This window comes from Xiphophorus maculatus, chromosome 24 (genome assembly GCF_002775205.1).
Source record: "Xiphophorus maculatus strain JP 163 A chromosome 24, X_maculatus-5.0-male, whole genome shotgun sequence".
Taxonomy (NCBI): domain Eukaryota; kingdom Metazoa; phylum Chordata; class Actinopteri; order Cyprinodontiformes; family Poeciliidae; genus Xiphophorus; species Xiphophorus maculatus.
The window spans coordinates 6,132,438-6,150,960 of NC_036466.1; the positions used below are offsets into that span (position 1 = coordinate 6,132,438).

Genomic DNA, 18,523 nt, shown 5'->3' on the forward strand with positions numbered 1-18,523 from the left:
AAAAAACTGATACAGGTAGCTAAATATTATTTTTGACATTTTCAAATGTAATATTTACCCAATTAGAAATATGCATCTATGCATATTTGAGTAAAAAGAGATTAAAAGCTGGTGATGTTGAATTTCATAAATTGGAGGGTTTTCTTCTCTTCGTTTTGAGCTGGAGGATTTTTAATAATATTTGGAAATCATAAAGCTACATTTAAGACCCTTTTTTGAAAATATCAAGTAATTAATCTATTTTTCATCAGCTATGCCAACACATTTTGATTAATTTCACGCCAAAAAACAAGAATACAAATATATCCAAATAAGACCCAGAGAGTGTTAAAACAGAGAATGTGTTTGTTTTTCTTTGCAATCAAGGAATGATTACTAACAGCATCCCTTTTCAATGTTTGGACAAGATGGAAGAAAAATGATGGATTATTTTTGGCATCATGTGAAGGTTCCAGCAACAATAAAAGTACTAAAAAAACAACTTCACAAAACACAATGAAAAACATTTTTTTAATGATTTCTCAGTACCTCATATTTTGCCAGGAGTTAAAATAATAAAAATTAAGTTGTCCTATTTGGATACAAAAAATAAAGAAGGGGGCCTACACTAAATCCTTACTTAATTTTTAATTCAAAAGCTAAATCTGGTTGTTGAATAAAGTGTATTGGATAGCCAAAACAATCAACATTCAGAGCCAAATAGATTCTTTTCTGATATATTTAACACGCTGATTATTGTTGGAATGAAAAATTATTACTGTGTAGATTTCAATAAATGTCCATATGATCCATCATTTCCATAAATGTGAATTCACAGATCTGGAGAAAAACATCAAATCCACCTGACATCAGGTGGATTTAAGTATGCACACTTAATGAAAACAGGGAAATTCTGGTAATTCTGTTTGATTTAGACCCTTTGGAAAAAGAAAAATGTACAAACTGGTGAGTAAAACTGATAAAGCTGTAGAGAGTCATCAGAATATAAACAGATGGATTGAAGATTTTGACTTGATAGCAACGCCAACATGGGGATGACTCCTTGGACCTGTGAGATTGCTTTTCAAAAGGTGATTTTCTCTAAGCTTCAGTAATGAAAATACTCCAAAAGCTGACGTTGTAAATTATCCATCTGTAACTCCTGTCTGACGACTGCATGTAGAAAAAAGCTACGGAAACAATTCCCTGAGCAACCACTTTAAATCATTCAGTAGCTAAAACTGAGCTATATCAATATTTACACTAAAATTTTCAGTCCAGGTTGATATGACTGACTGACTGTATTCCGATCATAAATTGTACCAAGGGCATCTCTAGCTTCAGCTAACTGAATTTGATGCAGCAGTTCTCTTATTTGAAAGAAAACCCTAATTCACGCCATTTGGTTTAATTTTCATCTTATTAGATACATTTGGAGAGTTGTTCAAGTGTCACTGCTGATGAATTTCTGGGCCTTGAAAGAAAGATTTCACTTTGCTTTTTATTCCAATTTTTTTCAGTCTTTAAATACTTGCTTGAATTAAATTTGTTCTTCCCATGAAACACATATTCCTCTGCCTTATATTTTAGCACTCAACATTTACTCAACTTTAATTTAGTGCACACTTTTGATTAGATTTTAAATTTTCTACTCACACACCAAAATATAGTTGGATAAATGTTACTAAGAGCTCAATTTGAGTCCAAAAACTAACCAATTTGAATAAACTTTGCCAATTGTAGCAATGAAATTGCTCAAATATCCAGCCAGAATTACGCCAGACGCTTGCTAATAGCTACAAAAAGCTTTTGATCAAGGTGCGACTTGCTAACCAAGTGTCCATTGGATGGTATGTGTATATTTAAGTCTGGATACATATTTTTTAACAAGTTGGGTTTAGAGCAACTCCACAATAAATTCAAACTTGGAAAAAAAAAAACCCATCTCATTGCAGCTTTTGGTTTGATCATTCAGCTTGAAAAGAAAACAATGACTCAAACCAATCACTAAAAACCCAACGTTAATCAAATTTGTGCCCAAGACCAGAACCGAATTTGATTATTTTGGAACAAAAAGTCAAACAACCTCATCTATTAGAGCTAAATTTGCCAAAAGGTAAAGACTGATTGCTTTTTTTTAATCATCTTCTACGAATGTGTGTTTGTTGTGTGTACTAACAGGAGTTGGTGGTGTCATCTTTGGTCCCGTCCAGACTTCCATCCTGGCCCATCTGGAGATAGAAGCCTTGCCTGCAGAACAACCGGGTCACTATGCCCTTCAGCTGTGGTTCTACATGCAAAGAAACACAAACGATACATCAGATACTGTTATTCACATTTCAAAAGAGTTTCAACCAACTTCAGCGGGACTTGGACTCTAATGCACAATGTCATCCTGGAAGCACCATGGAGGGCACCTTTGTGATAAAACACCTTTTTAAAGCAGCACAATGTGACCACATGCAACCTCCTGCATCCTGAGGGATTTCCTTTGGAAAGTCTAGTCAAGCACATCCAATCCATTACAGGATTCCTGGACTAATCCGTCCTTCGTGGTCATTGTTCCACTTGAATAACATTGATAAATTATTTCTGAAGCTTTGATGCTAAAGTGCAGCCTCGCAGCAGTTTTGTACATACCCAGCAGGCCTTGTGATTGTACAGTGTATTGATCTGCAGGCGCAGGTATCTGTTCCTTTATCACAGGATGTGAACGTGTGCAAAAAAAAGGAGAGAGGAAATTCTTAATTCCTCTTTCCTCAATGTAAGAAGAGCTTTTCAGTGTTGAAGGAAGAATTGGTGAGATTAAAAAGTGCGACGTGACTGAAATGTGTGTCTGTGAGCTAATTAAATTAAGTGGAACAGTAAAGCATTGGGGTTTAACCTCATCTGCACTGAAATTATAGTCAGATTTATATCAGGTGCAGAAACCATGAAAACAACAAAAAGTGAGACTCAAACAATTTTTAGAGGAAAAAAGGAGAGAAAACTCCTGCTGCCAGAGAGTCAGAGTAAAGGGCACCTTGAAAGAATCTCAGAGATATAATCAACTTTAGTAATGTAGCTGCGTCTGCTGAGACGCTCTCAGAATCAGGATGGATGAGAAACAACACATTTCACATTTTAGGAGATCCCAAAATCGTGAAATCCAGATTTATAATGATAGACAGTAAGGAGAAAATGCAATCTCTGATTTGTAAGCTTCTAATAAGATTTTTTTTTAATCAGCAGATTTTAGATCCTAGTGTGATTTACTGTAATCTGAGTCTTCTTGATCTGAGTCATTGATCGTTTACCGTCTGGCATGTATAAGCAAAATAAAACAACACCAAATGGAAAAGACGTACACTGGTCACCTAATATGGCCGCTCACCCAGATGCATGTGACCACACCCGTGGTCTCCTCGTGAACCCCACCATCAGTGACTCTGCAGAGATAATAATGAGTGTGGGAATCCCCCTTGAGTGTGCGAGAGACACAAGGTGAATCATTGACGGTACACCCTCTAATGCACAGAGACAGAAAAGAGCTGCGATTGACCCAGTTTTGGGGGGTTTTTCTTTCAGGAGGGGTGCGAGCCGAGCGTGAGGGGTGTTTTCCGTCTTTGAGGGATCCATCTTGTGCAGCAGCAGGAGGAGAGAGGAGCAGTGATGCTCAAAACCAGCACTTCCACTGCAATTCCCAGCGCGCTGCTTGGCGTGGAGCGTGGTGAAGTCAATAAAAAAAATATGATCCGGCCAAGATGAATAGTCGATTCATCCAGTAAATGCACATTAAAAATCTTCATCGATTTTTTTTATCTGTTTTTATTTATAAATTATGCCAAATTCTTGATATGTCCATATTTCCATCAAGAAAGAAGAACTAAAGCAATGATACATGGACAGATGGAGGGAAGGAAAGAGAAAGAGAGGGTCAGAAGGATGCAAGAGGGAGGATAAGGAAGGACAAAACAGAAGGACACAATGGAGGGAGAAAGGAAAGATGCATGAAACTACAAAAACACACGGGAAAAAAATGGATGACGTGAGAAAGGAAGAAAAAAGGAAGGGCAAAGGAACAAAGAATAGAATAAGAAGAAAGACTGAAGAATAGACACAAGGACAGGAGAGAGGAAAGAGAAAAATGAGAGAGCGAAGGACACAAGAAAAAGGAGTGGCATGAAAAAAAGACCAGAAATGACACATGGAAGAAAGGATTGCTCAGAGAAATGATAAAAGGAAGGAAAAAAAGAAAGGATCACCACAAGGAATGAGACAAGGAAGAATAACGGGGAGGAAGGAAATGACGTAAGGAAGAAAGGAAAGAAGAAAAAGCACAAGGGAGGAAGGATAGAACAAAGGAATGACATGAGGAAGGAGAAAAGGTGGACAAAACATTTAGATAGATAAAAACCTTACAAAAATGTCAATTGTATTTAACCGCCACATTTAAATACAAAAAAAGTTTACCAAAGTGCTTCAAAGCATTAAAAAAAATCTGCCAAATGAAATAAATTAAATCACTAGGATAAAAACAAAATTAATGACATGATCAAACTAAAAGTGAACTCAAGTAAAGACGGTAAATATTCAGGCAGGATTTATCAAACGGTTGCAGAACGAATATTAAGAGCCAGATTCCCTCTGTCTGAAGCAGTGCGCTTCTGGAGTTATATGGTTCAAGCAATTTAGTTAAATCAATTTTTAACTTTCAAGGCAAGTCCAAGGAATAAAAGAAATAAATGAAATCAACAAGAAGATGTACAGGCAGCCAGTGAAAATCAGCTGATATGATTATGCCTTCTGATATCTTTTAGGAAATTTGCTCCAGCAAAACCAATGATGGGTTTCAAAGTTTTTTTTGCAAAATAATTTGTTTTAGCAAACTGATGTAAATGAGTAAAGCTGCTCTCAAAAGCTGTTACTTGCCTACTACTAATAATACTTATCTAAGACATATCTCCATTCTTTTCCAGATGTGTAAAATGCCGAAATCCAGTTACATTCTCTCCCAAACTGTAAAATTCACTATTGTCTTGTTACATAATGCATCATTAATAACATTATTAGGAGGAATCAAAAAGGATATTCCTGTTTCAGAGACACATGTAGCTCACTCTCTAGCTCTGTTTAGATCCCTGGGTTTTGTGACAAAGATTAGTATAAACATGTTGTTGTGACTCAGCCGACAGAAATGTTCAAGGCTACAGAGTTTCAATAATAATAAAAAAACAATAGATGTTTTCTTAAAGTTGGTTTGACGTCTTGGCTCGTGGCTCACAGCGTAGTGGCCTCTCTCCGCTGAATATTAAACTTAATACATGGCAACAATATTTTTTCTCCCAGTGCCAAGCTGGAAAGCAAATAAAACTCACAAATAAACCTGAAATTGCTGTGACTAAAACACCAGTGGAAGACGAAGTAGTGTATGGTTGTTTTGTGGTTTTATTACATTTATTTATCTAATAAAAATTTATTAGATCCCAGTTGGTGGTGACTTTAGTAGCAAACAGATTTGGTAACTTAACTGGATTGAGCTGAACTCTGTGGTAACTTAAAATATTTAGTTTTATAACCAAATCTTGACCCTCCCTCACCTGTCTGCTGTGCTCCTTGAGTCTCATGAAGCAGCTTGTTCGCTAATGTTCTCTAACAAACCTCTGAGGCCTTCACAGAGCCGCTGGATTTATACTGAGATTAAATTACACGCGGGTCGAACCATTATCCACTTTTTCTTCCACTTCACAACTAAGCTGCGTTTGCTTTCGGTCCATCACAAAGGAGACGAAATTCGAAAACGTTTCATCTGATTAGATATTTTTCCAACGCTCTTTTCAGGAGTCCGCAATAGTGCGTGTAATGAGAACACAAATGTTGAGCTCAATCCTCACAATAAATAAGAAAGCGACGACTTAGAGCAGCAGCTTTAAAAGCTTATTGACCTTATGCACTCCTAATTACAGCCGGACAGTGATGAAAGGTAATGAAAAACCCCGATACACACATCTAATTTTGTTTTGATTACACCTCTTCTCTGTTTTCCAGTGGTCACTTTTTATCTCCTCATTTCAAGGCTAATGAAGCTACCTAGGAGGTCTCATTAACACTTGCAGAGATATATTTGACTTGCCGCAGCTGTGCTGCCCAGCAGATGACAACCTGGGCTGCAGTTTTCACAGCTCACAGTGTTCCTGGCAGACGTCCCGCCTCTACATACAGGATTTAAAAAATTAAAAATGCGACATTAAATTCAGACTGATTCTTTGTTCTTTACATTCAGGATGTTATGAAATAAATGCTATAAAATAGTTAAAAACTATATTTCCAAAGGAATAGTTAAAGAAGATCTTTAATGCAATTTTCTTTCATGTTTATTGGTTATGTTCATTATTTATTTATTTATTTTTGGAAAATAAACATAGATACAGTGGTGGACACTCTTCTGCTAATAGCGAAGCTGATTTTTCAATTAATGCTTTCCCATTTTGCTAACTTTGAAAACATTTAGCACACTTAGCTTCCCCTAACTCTAGTTACATTCAACTGGAAAAAACTAGCTGATATGAAAAACTAAAAATGAATTTTACTTGCAGGAAAGGACGTTTTTTTTTTTTGCTGTTGTTGTTGTTGTTTTGAAAATGATCACTTTCCAAAAACTCAATACACCTTAATACCAGCAAATGGCATCAAGGTATATTGAATACCGGGAGTTAAATTCTGCTGGATATATTGTAAGATGTGAATTCATTTGTGCACATTTATGCTACGTTTTTTTATTTTTTATATGTTTTTCTCCTTTTGTTAGATCAGTTTAGCAGGATAACGCATATGTATATGAAAATGAGTTAATAATCTCAGGTAGCGTAAATGTGGGTCTTTATACACGTGCATCCATTCATCCACCTGGTTGTCCGTTTCATCAGAATCAGACCCACAATTTCTGAGTAACCAAGGTGAAATTCCCACTCTTCCCAGTATCGCCGGTGTTCCTTTTTTTTGTGACTAGGGAAATTCCCATCCTCATGTTGCCATGGGAACAGTCTCCTGATTCCAGACTGTTCCAGAGAAAGGGTATTCCCCCATTCACACGCTCACACACTTACAAATACACACGCACGTGGATTTGCTCCCACATTGCCCATCTTTGGAGACAATGTGATCTGATTGAATCAGTCAGCCAATCAAGGCTGCTACGCGGATTTGACATATTGCATTGTCTGTTAATTCGTCAACACGCGGCGCTAAACGGCGTACAGAGCGGCGCCTCATACAAGCGAGGCATTAAAGATTGCAGCGCACGCAGCATCTTGACAAACGAAAAAGCACCCAAGTGAGGAATTCATGTGCAGCACCCATTTTATCCTCATTTACCTCGGCTCGATAAGTGATTACAGACACACACTGAGATGTAAACGGCAGATCTGGAATGATGAACCTGAACTAATGCCAAAAAAAAATAAGGATCAAATTCCTTGCAGGTCTTCAAACAATCTTTATGCTTTCACATGTTATTCCAGATTCCGAGACTTTAATAGGAAAAACACCGGTGTCATTTATTGATTATGCTTATTGAGCAATTGCATCAACCTCGAGGCAAGGAAACGCCCTGTCCAGACAGCCTGTCACAGACTTGACTCTCCCTGGGTTACATTAATCGTCAGCAACGTCTTTAATGTGAAACAATTTGGTTTGGCTCTCCAGTCGAGTTATTTTTATTTTGAGGGATTCTCTTTTTTCCACCTGGAGTCACGTTTCCGTTGCAGCATGAAACCAGAGAGAAAGAGCTGCCTTTTAACTTAGCCTTTGACTCATGTTCTTCCAGAGAAATGCGCATGTGATCGGGGAGACACGGGCGCCCCTTTACATGTCCTGACTAAATACCAGGTCAGGCTTCAGCACGCTGGATGGTTTGCTGGTTCAAAAAACATTTCTGTCTCCATCAAATGCTTCTGTAGCCATTTTTGCGGGTTTTTACCCCTCAAATTTTCCTCTTTATTTCAAGAGACTTTTCCGCACTTTACATCTCTGAAGCAAGTTCTTGTTTCAGCACATTATCAATTCCGCCTTCACAGTCTCCACAGATTTTATACAATCACGGCTATGAGCAAAAAGCTGCAGTACCAGATGAACTGTTAACCTCAAGACTCCTCGTTAACAAACACAAATATGGATTGGATTTATTGCAGCAAAATCTGTTTTTAAACGCTCTTTCCTCTCCAAGAACGAGCATAAAATTACTCATAAAATATGGAAGTAAAATAAGAAGTCCTGCTTGCTGTTGCAGGTGACACAAATATGCAAATAAGGGGTCTGGTGTAGATTGATTGGCATGCATGCGACAAGGTGGGGGTGGTATCATGCTGTGGTGGTGTATTTTTTCCCCCTATAACAGGGATTGAAACACTGGTTAAAGTTTATGGGTGGAGGGGATTTGCAAAAAAGCGTGAGACTGGGGCAGACGTTCATCACAGATCTACAACAGGATGGTTACAATTAGAGCATTTGGCCCAGTCAAAGTCCAGACTTAAATCCAATTTAGAACATGTGGAAGGACCCCATTCCATCTGAGTTACCATGAGTCATTTTGCAAAGAAAATGCGAAAAGTCCCAGAAGACTTGCAGCTGTAACTGCAGCAGAAAGCGTCTCTTCAGAGCACTGACTCGGAGGGTTGAGAAAGGCACACTTTACCTTTCAGACTTCTGTTTGATAGAATTTTGAAAACCGCCGATTATTTCCCTTCCACTTCACAATTACGCACTTCATTGTGTTGCTGAATCACCTAAAATCCCTACAATATAATGAAGTTTGTGATTGCAAAGCGAGAAGAAGAAAATCCAGGGAGGAAGGATACTTTGACACAGGTTTGTGCTTTTTGTGGCCCAACGCAGACACAATATGAGAGCATTTGTGTACGTAAACCTGTAGCTATTTCACAAAGCAAACAATGAGGCAGTTCATCACCTCATGCTGTCGGAAGCAATCATTTCCACGTTGTTAAAATACATTTAATTGATAAGGGAAATTGACAATTATTTGCCACGTCCAAGCAGACGGAATCTCTTGTTTTCCTCTTCTGAAAATAGCTCTATAATTTAAAGCAGCAAATGAGCACCGGATGTGTTTGTAGCGCTGGAATTTCATTTAAAAATTAGAATTATTGAGAGAGGAAAGGAAAGCAGGAGACCCTGCCCAGTGGAGAAAAGAGGACACAGTCTGGGGAAGCTGCATGAAAGGTCATTTACGTCTCCTTCGTCTCCTTCCTCCTCCCAGGACATAATCTCTTTGATGTCACGCACTTTCATCAATGAAACTAAACGTGAAACATATTTTTCTATCAGACAACCTTTTCTACAGATGTGAATTCCTGTCTGATCTGGTTATACAGCTGATAGATTTCACCTCCCGACGGTGTGACTCAGCCAAAAGGAATTTCTTAAAGCTGTAAATTAGATTTTTGATTGAGGTTTCGATTATATTTTTATGCAGCCCCAACGGCGTAGAGATCACGTTTGTTAGCAGCTTTTGTTTCAGCTGAAATCTCACACAAAATTATAAAAATAAATAAATAAGTGAATTGACTAAACTGAACTCATCGATATTAGTCCAAAACCTTTAGAAGACAGACAGGGATGTTGCCGATTTTTCTCATGCAAACACAGCAATGAGATTTTTTATATATAAATATATTAGTGGTTCTTGTGACTGAAAAGAGGAGCAATGGAGAGCTTGAAGCAGAAGAAGCAGAAAGAGGGGGGGGAAAGTCATATGAAGCTGGAAAAGGAGAGTGGAAAGATCTGGGGAGGAAAAGATGGAGGCAGAGAAAGACCTCAGGTGGGAAAAGGATTAGAGCAGAGCAAGAGGAGGAGAAAAAGAAAGGGGGCATGAGGAGGAAAGTGAAGAAGATTTGAGAGAAAAATAGGACATGAAGCTGGGAGGAGGCCAGAAGACAAAGAGAAAGGAAAACTAAGCAGGTAGGACACAGATTCCCTTCGTTTACCATACCAAACCAGTAAGAACCAACCCATGCCAACACAAATCCTTCCTCTTCCTTCCCGTGCCGTACACCATCACCTGCTGGATTCCAACACAATCAATTGATTAGAACGGCACTCATCTCCCCGACGCTTCCCATAGCACACAATCACAACATTCTCATTAAGCTGCATTCATTCCTGCGGCATATGCAATCATTCCTCATTCCTGAGGGGGCTGGATCCAGACTGTGATTCGAAAACGAGCAGCAGCTGTTCTGGATACAAGAGCCGAGCTTGAAAAGGGTTCGTTCGTCTTCACGTGTATTTGAAGGAATCTCTATTTAGTGTATATATAGATAAATATGCTGTACATTTTCATCAAATAAATACATTACAAATAAAGTCTGGGTGCAACAAGTGCTTGTGTCGCCCCCTATGTGATGCCGCCCAAAGCAGTGAGCCATTCCACCCAAAACTATCACCTTAGAGGGAACTATGGGATTTGAATGGGGCACATTTTTGACTTTTGCTTTACATCACAAGCTGGAAAAACAACAGTTCACGCAGGGTGAGTTGGTAAAAGGAGAAATGAGGTAATTTGTTGAGGCTGAATCTTTAAATTATGAGTTTTAGAGTGTGAGGCGAACAGACACTCAGGAGGGGGTTTGAGACCAGACAGACGAATCTGTGGCTTCAATAATGGATGTACCTGCAAACTAGTGAACCATAAGCCACTACAACACATGACTGTGTGTGCGCGCGCGCGCGTGTGCACGTGCGTGTGTGTCAGAGTGTGTTTGTGCACAAGCCGTTTGGGCGTGAATGGAAACTAGATTTGTGCGTGCGTTTTCACACCTTGCTTCCTTAGCCTCCTCTTCTTCAGCCCGAATATCCGGACTTTGGAGAAGATGTCGACCAGGTTGCCGTTGCACAGCCCCTGCTTCTTACCGGGGCTTTTCCGCCGCCGGTGAGCGGTCGGTCGGTGGGCGTGTTGCTCCCTGGCCTGCCGCTTTTGGCGGATCAAACCGCTGGCGATGGCAGCTGCCATGTCTCCGCCGAAACAGACGACAGGAAAGCGATGCCGTCTCCGTCCGCGTCTCCAGTCTGTTCAGTGTCCACCGGAGGGGACGGAGCGCAGACAAAAATTCAGACACGGACCCCCCCCTCCCCCCCTCCCCCCCAAAATCTCCGCTTTACCACCTATAACAGCCCCATACTTCAGCTCCAGCACGGTGAAGTCCAGAATAAACACTCGAGGTCACAGCATCTTGTCTGCTGACTATCCTTCAGGCCATAGGTTTGAGGAGCGCAGCGGGGTACCTGTCCGTCACGTCTCACCGGTCTGTCCGTCAGTCAACAGCTGTCACTGAGCGGCTTCTTCAGCGCTAAATTCCCGGAGCGTGTGTGTCAGTTCGTGTTCCCATAGTCAACAGGCGAGCCGAGTAAAAATATGGAAGAAAAATCAGATTGAAAAAGCCCCAGAAAGCAGTTATGTCCTCTTCTGTGAGAAGGTCTGTTTGTATTCCGCTGACTGAAGAGAGAGGCGCGCGCTGGAACCGCGAGCCGCTCCAGCTGCGTGGAATGAGACCCACTCACCTGAAACAGCAAATCCGGTTTTTCAAAATAAAACGTAATCTTCACTTTTCCGCCTCTTAATTTTTAAAAGTTAAATGATCATTTCAGAAAAATAGCCAAACTATTATACACATTTGTTTTGGCGATTGGATTATCTCATGATAAATCAGTAATAAAATTAATAATAGGTAAGTAAAAACATACATTTTATTTTCACTTTGTATGTTTAAAGGGGCAATATTATGTATTTTCAAGGCACATAGGGCTATTTTATAGCCTAATTAGCCTTTGGTTGTAAAAATGCTGTTTATATCAAATATGACTTAAAATAAATTTGATTTCATAACTTAAGACATGGACATAGACCGGCTTTATTGTCATTCAGTTATACATTTTCTGTACATATTGAATGGAATTATATTGAAGATCTCTTTAAATACCTTTACTCTTTTTGAAAGTCCACGATCAGAAACTCATCACAACATTTTTATCCTGTGGCTAGTCTGGATAGCTGAGTGGTAAGGGATGCTCTGGGAGACGGAAGCTCAGAAGCTTGGAAACTCCAGCTCTGAGAAGGAGCTGAGCCTCGAAGGTGGTGCTGGGTCCACCCAGGCGTTTTGCATAGCTGACATTGACATTGAAATGAAAGAATTTCTCAAATATGCATGAATGAATCAAGGCAACAATCCTGGCAGGTTTTTGATGAGGGAATAACATTCCTTACCATAAAACGTATAGTATTGAAGACTGTTTTCCACTGGTGCTTACTCAGTGTAGCTCGACTCTGCTCTTCTCAGAACCAGAACCAAACAGGGAGAAGCAGCACTTAGTTTCTATGCGCCACAAATCTGGAACAAACGTCCAGAAAACTGCAAAGATGCAGAAACACTGAGTTTCTTTGAATCAAGGCTAAAAAACACTAAGTCTACTTTGATTAGTAGAAAGTGTAGCACTGATGAACATATTGGATGTGCACAGCTTGATGGCATTTGACAAAATTTAATGTTTATTATTTGTTTCATAATTGGTTACTATATAAATATATAATTTAATGTCCTCTATCATTGCCCACCACGCATCTTTGGGTGTACAAAATTTTATTTTGAAGGGGATGACCGGATGTCCCCCTGACAGCGGCTCTGGTAGTTTGACGTTTGAGTCCGCGAGCGCTGTCTGGGGCTACACAGCTGCTGTAGCCGCGAGCCAAGCGCGCAGTGACACACGCGCTCTGAACAACAACCCAGCCGTCCTCATTGAGGTCCGGTGAGGTGTTCGTTGTTTGTCTGGTGGCAAGATGCGACCAGAGGGAGGAGGAGACGGAGGAGCAGGTGCGGGAGAAATGAGCCTTCTGAGCGGAAACCTGACAGACGCGTTTGTCTCAGGAGAACAATACAGCCTGATTAAACCAGGTAAACTATCAACCAAAATATGGTTGATTGAGAAGGCAGATTGCTTATATTATTATGTGAAATTTAGAACTGAGTTTCTGAGGGAAATTGTAATGTTACAAATTATCAATAAAAAATTATTTTGTTGCTTTGGATGTATCAAGTATGTTTTTGATGAGGCAGTAACATTATAACATGATATTTAGCTAAAAAAAAACAAAACATAAATAATTAAGTAAAAGGCACATCTTACATATTGTCCTGTCTTTAAACAGACTTTTCGTCATAGTCCTTTTAAGGCTTATGCACCTTTCTACTACCACATATTTTCCTTCCACTAAATTTTCCATTAATATGCTTGGAAACAACTCTCCAGCCAGCCAGCTTCATTGACTGTGATTAACTTCAGCTGAATGTATAGGCAGTAATATAACATTTCTGTCATAAAAATCCATTTTGCAGGCGTGCCGTGATGGCGGAGAGGTTAGCGCGACCCACATTCAGAGGCAACGTGGCCTCGGCGCGGCTGTCGCGCTTTCGACTCCTGGACCCGACGACGTTTACCGCATGTCTTCCCCCCTTTCCTGTCAGCCTACTTTGAAAAAGGGACACTAGAGCCCACAAAAAGACCCTTTGTCGGGCAAAACAAATAGAAATAAATTCAGTTTTGCAATATTAGATTTTTTCTGGAAAGCTGAATTTTGTGTTGTCATTAACTGCAAGCCAGAATCATAGCCATTAACAAAAAATAAATGGAAATTTAGTTTGTAATAAATCTAAAATAGTTTCACTTTCTGAATTAAAATACTGAAATAAGTGAACATTTTGTGTATACTCTTAATGGTTGAGATGCACTATGCTTTTTGTTGCCATTTAGAATTTCAAAATTAATGGGAAACAACCAAATAGGATTAAAAAAAATAACCCAATGAGCCTCAGATTGATATGAACACAAACATCCACAAAGAGGTCATAAAACATCCTACATAAAACACATTGACCGTAAAGGACCAACAACTAACCTCTGCTTCTTGTGCATAAAGGTATGGTGCAAACACTGAAACCTGCCCGGCTCATTATCTCTCTCCTCACACATTCCCAACTGTCTGTATTCAGCTCAGGAACGGCTGTCTGAATAAACGGTTTAAAAATGCAAAAGGTGGGCTCGATTGATGGGCTGATTAGCTGCAGCACAGCCTGGCATGTCTGCTTTTATCTTTCAGGTGCAGGTTTCCAGCTGGAAGATTAACTACTATGGCTGACATTTCCTGCATGGCGTAAATATATACACATATGGAAGCACGTCAGAGCCAGTAACAGGAGTTGATTCGGCAATAAAGGTATAATTATTGAAATATACCCCACTGAAAATACATTTAGTTTTTTTTATATGCATGTTAGAGCAAATGGAGGTAGGTAGTGTATATTTATGACAGGCAATGCTTAAGGGGGAAAAGAAAAGTGCCATGTCCCAAAATAAAATGCAGGCTAGGATAAACATCACCCTCTAGTTTTTATATATTACCCCCCAAAAAAACTGAAAATAATTATAAAAAATAAGATTTAGTTATACATAAAAGATTAGAAATTGCCAGAAGGATTTGAGCTCATTTCAGCACCATGGACAGCGTCACAAACACAAACACGTCTGGATATAATAGCCACTAGGTGGCAGCAGAGCATCTCCGAGGAAATTAGTTGATAACTTTATTTGATATTACAATACATTGCTAACTCAAATAATCAGTTGTGACGTAGTTCTATGTGGAGTTGGTATGGGATATGTACTTTAAGAGTGTTGAAGTAACTCAAAAATAAATGTAACCCTCTGGGTTCCCAGAAATGTGTGTGTTATTGTTGTTTTAAAAATGACAAGGTTAACAAATTTACTGTATGTAAATTAATATCTTAAAGTAAGATATAATTCCCAAGTCTTATGGTGGGAGGTGAAATGAGTATGAGTTCATTAAAAAGAACTTAAACAGACGTAAAAGACTTAATATGTGTTGTTAAAATGTGGTGTTCTGTTACTTTAAGAACGAACCATACGGTATAGTTTATATGAAAAGTAGAGTTCAACACGAGGAGTGACAGACAAGAGTGCTGTGTATACGTTTGCTATTGGGTGATTGCTATTCTCCTGAAATCTGATTGACTGGGGGGCGGGACAAGAGGAGAGAGCGAAAAAGAAAAAAAGAAGAGAGAGGACGTCAAGGATGAGACTCGGTGAAGAGTCGCTGGAACTTTGGGTGAGGAGTCGTGGAGGAAACGCTTGCTCGTCGGTGAAACCATGAGTCGTTGGACAACCGCCTAAGGACCGCGAATGGACCGAGAGTGACGCGTTCGGTGAGCTGAAGGCCGGGGTTTTTACCAAGGAGACGGTGGACCCGGAGAGACCTGCTGCACCTGCGTTGGGTCGCGGTTTGGATTTTCCTCACCTTCGTGGATAACGTAGTGCGGGGTTCGACTGCTTTCAGGAGACAGGAGTCGTCGGGAACTTACCTACATCCGTCGCTGTGGGTTGAGGACCCGGGGTGAGTGGAGTCAATATCAGGCCTGCAACGGGGTGTTTTAATGACTATTTTGCCGGCTTTTATTTGTTTTATTTTGTTTGGTGGACCCACTCATTAACACTGGCTGTTATTGTATGTACATGGTTATAAAAAGTAAGAACTCATATGTGTTCCGGAATGTTCTAAATAAGTTACTTCAGAACTCTTGAGGTGTTTAACACAGAGGGAGAGTCCCTATTTATCAACCTATAGGTTGATAAAGCCTTGTGTACTTTTATTTGTCATTTGTGTTAATATTTCTAAGGGTAAGGTCTAGATACGGTTCCCACAGTGATACCTGTGGTGTATTTTCATTTCCATTCTTGAGTTAGTAAATAAATTCTTTATCCTTATCAAGTGTCCTTATTAATGGGTCAGACCTACTCAGTTTCACTGGCTGGACCGTGGGGTGTTACAGTAAGCTTTACGAACCCTGAGCGTTAAATCTAGCATAGATGACAGAAAGCGCTACATAAATGGAGGCACCGCTGGGATTAAAACACATAAAACAATAAAAATAAGTAAGTAAACAATAAAATAAACTTGTATGTGAAAGCTAGACCCCAAGGTTTATTTAGTTAAGCTGTTTTTTATGTTAATGTCTGACCCACATTACTATCTTAGTTAATTTGAATCTGTAGTCTGAAAAAGGAAAAATAAGAATTAATTAGGACTTTCCAAAGCAGAAATAAGTAAGTAAACCATTATCTACAGAATGTCATTGTTGGAAAATTGGTGTACAGGGGAGGGCTTAGATGCGTCCCATGCACTTGTAGTGAAACAGGTCCCTGTCGAGACCACAGTTAGGCACATTGAAGAAACTTTAATGACTATCAAAGCCCTAGGACGAGTTAGGGTGAGAGGACGTATGTTTAACCCTCAATCACAGTCATTGATAGTTTTATGCGAGTGTAGTGAAAGAGTACACACAAAAACTATACCTCTGGATGTGCCACCTATTGAAGGAGGTGAGCTGTGGACATTGCACGGGCCTGCAGATGAAGAAAATGTCAACCCGGAAAAGAGACAAACAGATCCTCTCTCACAAGGAAGTTCCACATCAACTGAAGAAGCAGCAGCACCAGAAATGCTGTCAGCAAATCCTATGCCAGGAAACTCTGCAGAGTCAATCATAAGAGCAGTTGGTGAACTGCTAGCAAAGACAATGAGGCCTGCCCAAGAAAGTAATGTCTTCAGGCGTCTCCGAGCATATTCTGGCATAAGTCCCACACCTCCAGGAGAGGAGAGTTTGGATACATGGATGGAGCAAGCACAGCTAATGGTGGATGAGAGTGACTGTTCCATTCGAGAAAAACGGAAAAGGATCGTAGAAAGCTTGAAAGGACCTGCTCTGGAAATTGCTCAAGCCGTACGGACTGATGATCCAGATGCATCCCCAGAGGAATATATTGAAGCTCTGGAAAGAGCGTTTGGATCACCAGAGAGTCCTGAGGATCTCTACTTCTCCTTCAGAGCCTTACGTCAAAGCGCAGGTGAAAGTCTTTCAGATTTTTTACGGAGAGTGGAGCGAAAGCTAACAAAAGTTGTTCAGCGAGGAGGGATAACTCCCAACCTGAGGGACAGTGCACGTGTGGAACAGCTCCTTCGTGGAGCCACAGAGTCTGAAATACTGCTACTACAGTTACGCCTAAGAGAAAGAAAGCGTAATCCTCCTCCCTTCCTGACACTGTTGAATGAAATCAGAGAAGAAGAGTTTCAACAATCAGTGAGGAAGAAAAATATGGCTCCTTCAGCTAGATCGATTGTCAGGCAGGTGAGGGTGGAAGATGAAAATAAGTCAGAATCTGAAGTTCAGGAGCTGCAGGCTCAAGTCAAAATGCTGCAGTCCCAAGTGGCTGAACTCACAACTGAACAGTTGAAAGCCACCTCGAATGCTCAAAAAGTATTCCACACAGATGAAATTAAACCCAGAGAAAATTATGAAGTTCAGGCTTTAAGAAAACAAGTTGAGGATGTGCAACATCATCTCAATATGATGACTGTGACACACACAAATCCTCCTCAGTCTAAAGTTGCAAGGTGGAGACCGGAAAACCAAGCAAATAAAGTGAATAAAGCTCCCTCTCACCTCAGTAGCCCAAGAACTACTCACACCAACCATGACGAAGAGGATTTCTTCTGTTACAGATGTGGGGAAGGAGGACATGTGTCTACTCATTGTACAGCCCCTGAAGACAATGGCAAAGTCATTCAGAAACTGATTCGTTCTCTGAGAAGGCAAAAAAGAAATAATGAGATAAACAAACAGGAAAAAGAGACCTCAAGTACCAACTGCTCTGTCAAAAGAAATGCAGTTGAGACCCAACATGCTACAGGCATCCCTAAGGGACTAGTAGGAGAGGCCTCGCTCAGTAAAGTAATCATTGAAGGTCAACCAACCAATGCCCTGATGGACAGTGGTTCTAGTGTTACCATAATATTTGAAAGCTGGTACACAGACCATTTGTCCCACTTACCTCTTCATCCTATTTCCAGCTTGGCACTTTGGGGACTCAGTGAATCCTGCTATCCATACAAGGGCTATATAGCTATGAATGTTGAGTTCTTGGAGGATGGTCTTCACACAGAGCCAACGACAGTGTTAGCCCTAGTCTGCCCCGACCTTAAGGGTCCAGACCAGGCCCCAGTAATCATGGGAACCAACGCCTGTCGTTTTCATCACCAGCCTAAGACTCCAGGTGAAGCTGAATGCCATGGACAGGCTCAGTCATGGCGAGTTTCTGTCAGTACACCAAAGACCTTTAAACAGAAACACCCCTCACGCCAGCTGGATGATAATATTGGACACATAAAATGGATGGGTCCTGGACCTCTTAAGATCCCCCCTGGTGGTTCAGCCCTGGCAGCCTGTAAAGTCATTGCAAAAGTGTCTTGGGAGCAGGATATGTTGGTGGTTGAGCCTCCTGAGCAGCCCTCTCTCCCAGATGGAATACTGGTGCCGCCATGTGTTCTCTTACCATCTGACATGAATGTAAACAACTTCTCACTGGTGCTAAAAAACGAGTCAATCAAGCCCAAAGCCATCCCTAAGGGCACCATTGTGGCATGTAT

General features: G+C 40.3%; 1 protein-coding gene across 2 annotated transcripts in view; it reads right to left on the reverse strand.

The window, feature by feature from the left end:
- LOC102228839 (fibroblast growth factor 14-like) overlaps positions 1-18,523 on the reverse strand; it is a 78,270-nt gene that overhangs the window by 31,033 nt on the left and 28,714 nt on the right. The window contains exons 1-2 of one of the 2 annotated variants that reach the window (XM_005807968.2): positions 10,792-11,079; positions 2,159-2,269 (exon numbers count right to left, since the gene is read on the reverse strand). In XM_005807968.2, coding sequence (XP_005808025.1) covers positions 2,159-2,269; positions 10,792-10,984 — 304 coding nt within the window. In that variant the 5' untranslated portion in view covers positions 10,985-11,079. Of the gene's footprint in view, positions 1-2,158; positions 2,270-10,791; positions 11,080-18,523 lie in introns of those variants that run through there. The other variant, XM_023329475.1, reaches the window with a different exon arrangement.